The sequence below is a fragment of the Phragmites australis genome, chromosome 14, assembly GCF_958298935.1.
Source record: "Phragmites australis chromosome 14, lpPhrAust1.1, whole genome shotgun sequence".
Lineage (NCBI taxonomy): Eukaryota > Viridiplantae > Streptophyta > Magnoliopsida > Poales > Poaceae > Phragmites > Phragmites australis.
Window position 1 is genome coordinate 29701269 of NC_084934.1, and position 6506 is coordinate 29707774.

At 44.8% G+C, this 6506-nt stretch overlaps 1 protein-coding gene across 1 annotated transcript; it reads left to right on the top strand.

The window, feature by feature from the left end:
- The first annotated feature begins 2354 nt into the window (after positions 1-2354).
- Positions 2355-5437, top strand: LOC133891035 (uncharacterized). The gene is made up of 3 exons (XM_062331724.1): positions 2355-2518; positions 2680-2770; positions 5047-5437. The coding sequence occupies exons 1-3, from the start codon at positions 2449-2451 to the stop codon at positions 5189-5191; spliced, it is 306 nt and encodes a 101-aa protein (XP_062187708.1). The 5' UTR covers positions 2355-2448; the 3' UTR covers positions 5192-5437.
- Positions 5438-6506: the final 1069 nt, after the last annotated feature.

The window sequence follows — 6506 nt, forward strand, 5'->3', positions numbered from 1 at the left end:
CCCATCTGCCAGTTTGGTCGGACTCGCGATCTTGTTTGCCGTGCTTGGTGGGATAGAGATTAAAATTTCATTGAAATTTTACAAATTTCAGGAATTTTAGAGTAGAATAAAATATCTAATTTTGTAATTTTTTTTACTGACATGTAGCACCACAGAATAGAGAATAAAAAATAATCGAAATTTTACGAATTTTAATATTTTCACCCATGAACGAAAAAATTGTAAAACAAAATTGAAATCATAGGATGAGATCATTGGTGCACAAGTTTTCAGCCAATTGTAAGTTCACTGGACCGTCAAATCGACGAGGGACACCGGGGTTCGATGATCGCACACCGGGAACGTCTTCCCCTCCGTGTTCTCGTTTCAAATCGACAACGGACTAAATTTCCATCCAACCTTCAACTTGTGCATATATCAAGTGGTTGGGTGAGTCAATACTGGCTGGCCTGAAAGGCTGAAAGCTCCATTGCTATGAATTATGCTTTGCTGACAAGGCATGGCTCCTTTAGATATGCTTAATTATACTAAACATATTACATACGTGACGTATAGTCGGTCATACATTGGCAAACTTGACTACCAATGACAGAAGGTTGATGTTGGAACCTCACCAGCAGCCTATCAGCGTAACTATGTCACACCGGGGCAGTGAAGACGAGTGTGTCCGTCACTTGTTGTCCTGGAGGGGTTTGGTGATCACCGGCTTGAGCATGGTGGAGACGGGCGGCCTGGCCGCGAATGAGATGGCGACCTGGAAGGCATCGCGGGAGGCCGACCGGAGCACCTCGAAAACGACTCTGCTCGCCGGCGGCATTTCGTAGTTCTTGGCACGGCGGGTGTCGGAAGTCAGCAGGTGGTGGCTGGATGCCGACGACTACGAGCAAGTCAAGGAGACATGGCTTTTCAAGGGGACGGAGATCCAATTCCGGTTCCAAGAGGCGGTTGCGCATGGAAGGCTGCTTATTGCGCAGCGATCTAATTCTGGGCTTCTGGCTGGCGTGTAGAACGACAGAGGCGTGTGCAAAATTAGAGCGCCGGCCACAGCCGCACGTGATTTAGATTTGCCATGACGAGAATGTTAGCTGGCGCTTGCATTGGACGAAGAGTAGTCTCAAAATGTAAGAACATGCGGGGAATATATATTTTCTCCTCCGAGACCACCACCTATGTGCTTGCACTGCGGTTGGGCAGGTCGTGTTTTTCATAGCATTAGCTAGCTGTCCGTGCATTATAATGAAAACAAAACAAATTGAATGGAGTAACGTCAAGCATAAACTTAAAATATACAATATAAATATATCATAGGAGTGCCGTCGAATGAATACGTCGAAAATGATACTATAGTTTAATTTAAGATAGGATAAAAAAAAAGAAAAAGATTATATACTAATATCTTGTAATTTTTTATTGATTTTTATTAGTAAAACGAGTCTCATATTCGTAACCGGCAACAAGATGAATAGACTGAAAGATGAAAATGGATAAATTATTTAAGCTTTAGAGATTTTTATTATGTAAACGAAAAGTAATAAATTGAATGACGCGGGAACCAACTCGTGATTCATACCGTAGAGATCGTGGATTGTTCAGATTTTGACAACCAGAGGCCCAGCTTGACTATGGTTTGGGCTCTGGAATTCCCAGACCCCTACGTTAGGCCATTGGGCCTAAAGATTAGTTCTATGTCTGTACATAGGTGGAAGCGAAAGCGCAGTGAGAGACTTCCGCTGACGCATACGATCTCGCGATAGGAGCCACAAAACCGCCGGGTACGCTCATCGCTTCGCAGCCGCGGTTTTGGTCGCAGATTTCAAGATGCAACGCACGCCGCTTTCCTATTTTTAAACCCCGGTACGTACTCCTCGGCGCAGGACTGCTGTTTAGGGTGCATATATGTCACCACTGCCATCATCCGCCGATCTCCTGCGCACCACAAGTGTTTGGCAACCATGTCGGTGCGTCTGGTCTGCCGCCACGGGCGAAGCTACAAACTCTCTGTTCCGCACGGCATCCCGCCCCCGCCGTGAGCCACGTGCTACCGTTCCCCGCCAACTCGAAAATTCCACCAGAACTTGCAAACACGGTCTTATCAGCACCAGCCATTTGTATACGTGCCTTATTAACCTCGTTTATTTATATTAAGATTTTTGCTAAATAGTAGATAAAAATTATAAAATAGATAAAAAAAATTAATAGAAAATTTAATATCAGATGAGAAAGTTGGACTACGCGGAACTCCGCTGCGCTGTGCTGGCTGACTATCGGGCCCCACTGCCAGCACGGGACAGCCCCCGTGGCTAACGTGAGCCAGCTTCGTACGGCTCCTTCGCCCCGCGCCGCGCACTATAATAAGATCCCAACCCGCTTTCCCCCTCTTCTTCCCCACGCACGGAAATCGCGGGCGGATTTGGAGCTCAGCTCGATTCGGAAGGAAGCTCTCGCGAGATGGCGGAGGAGAAGAGCGCATTGCAGTCGATGAGGGGGTGGGTCGTCGAGCACAAGCTCCGGGCCGTCGGTACGTCTCCAAATCTCCCCCCCCCCCCTGCTCTGCTCCCTTCGTCTCTTTCCTGAGGCGAGGTCTTTGCTTGCCCACCTCTGTTCCGTTCCGTTCCCCTTTTCAATTCTGGCCGTTCCTAGCGTGAGGTGTCTTCTTTCGTCTCTTGTTTGTGCTTCAAGGGGCGCTGTGGCTGAGTGGGATCGTGGGCTCCATCGCGTACAACTGGTCCAGGCCAGGCATGAAGACCAGTGTCAAACTCATCCACGCCAGGTTAGCTGCTTTTACAAATCACCCTGACTGCTCGTGATTCGTTCGTTCATTTTTTACGCTGGTTGCTAGATTGAGATCGGAGAAGTTTCGTTGTGGTTGTGGCTGTGGCGGTAATAGACTAGTAGGTAGATGTGGTTGCGCAGTGCGCTGCTATTTGGCGGCCAAGGCATGGTCGTCGTATTCGAGTATGAACCATGATGAACAGGTAGTAGTTTGGTTCCTGTCGGATATTGGTGTCTAGATAAACATCGATCGGTCGAACATGTCTTGTTAATATCAGTAAGATTACGCGACTAGCCCGACCGTTATCTCCTGTTTGTTCTGTTCCACATGATACATGCTCAAGTTGTATGGAGTTATGGACTGAACATGATGTTAGGGGGGAACAGAAGTGCAGCAACAGCGACTGAGAGAGTACAATTTTGGTCACTTCAAAACTGCAGTCAAGACTCGAGAGTCGCAGCAAAACATAAGTGGGGAAAATGCTGACCCTATGAGGTTGATATCAGGCATGCTTAAGGCATGTTAGGCCAAGCATGCCTCCTCAATCAAGTTGCTTATTATGCAAAGTATTCAGTAAACTTATTCGTTAACTATAAGTGTGTAACATTAATACAAAAAAAAACGCTGGGAGATTTCAGTTTAGTAAAGAATGGGGAGGCTTTATTGTGAGAGGAAAATACAGCTTTGTGTATGTTGGATGCCTTTGGGGTGTTTGTCAAGCAAACATTGGCAAAGGCAACAAGTGTTAAATTACTGACTCCTGCTCAGTATGTAAGGTACTAAATTATGGGGGCACATGATCTTCCTTTTTCCAAGCAATATGCCTTATCGTGCTCCTCACTTGTTGACAAACGAGACAGGGCACGCAACACGCATTGTGATTCACATGTCAACTAGCGAAGGCATGCAGGGTGCATATCTTAGGTGCACGAGATGCGACGTAGCCACATTACTTGTTCGATGCAAGCGTTAGGAAAGAATATTCTTAATGAAGGACGTTCCATCCCAAGTTCCCGTGATGGCATTTAATGAGTATCTCGCCAAGTTTTACCTCTCTTGTAGTCCAAGATAATTGTTGTATACTGCTAGTTGGTATATCTACACTGCAACACCATCTCTGTTCGGATATCCTTTTTTGATATAAACTTCATTGGTTGTTTTGCTACCTGCACAATTTATCCATTAGTACAGTTTACAGCAGAATATATGATTCATTGGGTACTATGAACACTTTCTTGGAACAATCTATGCGCTGCAGTAGTTTCACTTTGTGTCTTCAAATTGATTGCGAATCCTCAAATCACTTCTGTACATATTACGATGACTAATTTTGCAGCTTTGAAGGAAGAAATTATCTGTGATATTTCTGTTAACATATATGGAACAAAGTAGAGTGGTGGCACAATATTCCTTCATTGAATAGTAGATCAAGGAGGTAGTAGAGCACCTGTTATAATATACCGAAATCAAGTGTGCCTGTGCATGTGGGAACACTCGTGCTTTCGAGACTAGTTAGATGTTTGGACACACACCCACAAATGCCCTGCTCCGCCATCTCTTGGGGGTGTCACGGTTAATTTTTAACAATATGGAAATGTATCACCTGATCTGGTAACTCTCACCTTATGGATATGAAAATAGGATGTTCCACTGTCGGAGCTCATGTGTAGTTCATGGATATCCAAAAAAAAAAGGTTCATGGATATGTAGCACTGAAAATTTACAACCCTAATATGTTCGACTCTACCATTTATCCTTGTGGAGAAAAGGAAGTGAACTTTTTGGATATGTCAATAGAAAGTACAAGTATCAGCTCATGGAAAATAACACAATCAACACTTATAAGGGGAATGTTCATAGAAGCTATTTAATTATAGAAGAGAGGTTGAGTGATGACTTCTAATTCTCTCTCTAAGGGGATGTTTTTGTCTCCAGCTAACCCTTTTGATCTTGTCCTGGGCTCTTGTGATCTCGTTCATTGCATTATTCTGCCAACTTGACAACACTTGCAGCATTAACTCATGTTTTATGCATCAAGGTGTTTTTTTTGTTCTTTGCTTATTCTGGTTCAGAGTCGATTCTATGTGCCTTTTAGTAGTTTATTAGAGTTCACTTGAAATTATAGTCTGTATCCAGCTTGTTGTTAAAAACAGTGGCATTAGTTAATGAAACCTAAAAACAGTGGCATTAGTTAATGAAACCCTTCATTGTTGACACTGCAGCCCAATCGAGCTACTTGTGATTTAATTCCTTTGATTGTTTTACCTTGGCAGGCTGCATGCTCAGGCCCTAACCCTGGCTGCCTTGGGCGGGTCTGCACTGGTGGAGTACTATGATCATCAGTCAGGATCAGGATCCAAAGTTCACCAGTACGCAAAGCAGTTTCTCTCATCGGATAGTAGCTCACAAAAAGAGTAGGCTTGGATGTAGAGAGGGCAGCAAGTTACAAACCACCAGCTGGAAAGATGTGAAATGTTTTTATGCTACTTTTTAGAGGAAATAATTTTCTATCACATTCTATGGGATGTTAACCAGACTCCGTTTTGTGCTGGGCTGCCTGTTTCTCTGTTAAATGGAAACTGCTACTGAACATGCATTCGGATGTATGACATTGTGGTGGACAGACATGAATGAAATGTTTCCATTTAGTTGGAGTGACAAAAATGTCGAGAAAATGGCATGCTAAATGTCCCTAGAGGACGTGGTGTTCCACGATGCAAGTTTTCGTTGGTCTCCTTTGTCGTTGGGCTTGCTCATCAGGTGCTTGCAAAGTTCATTTCAAGCACTGCATTTCTACCGATGGGAATGTGCTTTCTCATGGATGCGATGGAACTGACATATACCGTCAGCTGCAATTCGCATACTCACACATGGGACTCGGTTGACGCGATCATACTCATTGCTGAGCGATTCTCAAATTGGCATGCATGGATGCAACGCAAAACGCAATCATAGTACTGGCACCTACTACTTCGACATTGTACCAACCAATACTTTTGTCCAATATGCCTTGGCAATTTGGAGACATCGGTGCAATTTGTTCATCGAGTGCCCGGCTGCTCAAAGACTTTGGACACTCGTAGTGGGGTGGCTACACCGCCCATCCTTAAATCCAACCGGGAAGCTTAGAGAAAGGTGTCAAGACGCTGATCCTCTGTGAATAGTGGAAATAACGAAATTAGAGGACAGGCAGAAGAACTCATCACTAAAGACGTAATTTTCAACAGAATCCAAGAGTCTATGGTCTGGGGTATGGCAGGTGCCCATGCTTTATCAACTCTTAGGGACAACCAGTCAACCATGAGAGTTCATCTCAACATGACCCTCTGGCCGCGTTGTAGTACGTTTTCTTACACCTTGCTTTGGCCTTGAGCCATGCCCGGCCTACATGCATGTAATCGCTATGTAAGCATCTTTCTATGCATACTCTTCTCCTTCTAATATAATCGACTGGCTTTCAGAAAATAGTACTGGCACCGGCCGCTAGATCTGGCATTGTAACTCGAACACTTGTATTGCGCTTCGGCTTTTCTTTCCGGGGGCGGGTTCGATCTGCGCCACATTGCTCTGCAAATGTAATGAGAAAATGGCAGCATGCATCTTTCACAACTGCATCGATCGACGTTACACGACGGAGCATGATCTGTTAGTCTGCTGTTTTATAGACTGTGGTGCGTTGATGCACGGAGCCCAGTTACTGGTTGCGGTCGTGGAACTGCGGTTGCATGCGGAC

What these genes read in the sequence shown, in the direction of transcription:
- LOC133891035 (XM_062331724.1), top strand. Translation starts at nt 2,449, where the DNA reads ATGGCGGAGGAGAAGAGCGCATTGCAGTCGATGAGGGGGTGGGTCGTC. An exon ending in GCACAAGCTCCGGGCCGTCG is followed by an intron (nt 2,519 to 2,679) that starts GTACGTCTCCAA and finishes TTGTGCTTCAAG; the next exon opens with GGGCGCTGTGGCTGAGTGGG. An exon ending in GTCAAACTCATCCACGCCAG is followed by an intron (nt 2,771 to 5,046) that starts GTTAGCTGCTTT and finishes TTACCTTGGCAG; the next exon opens with GCTGCATGCTCAGGCCCTAA.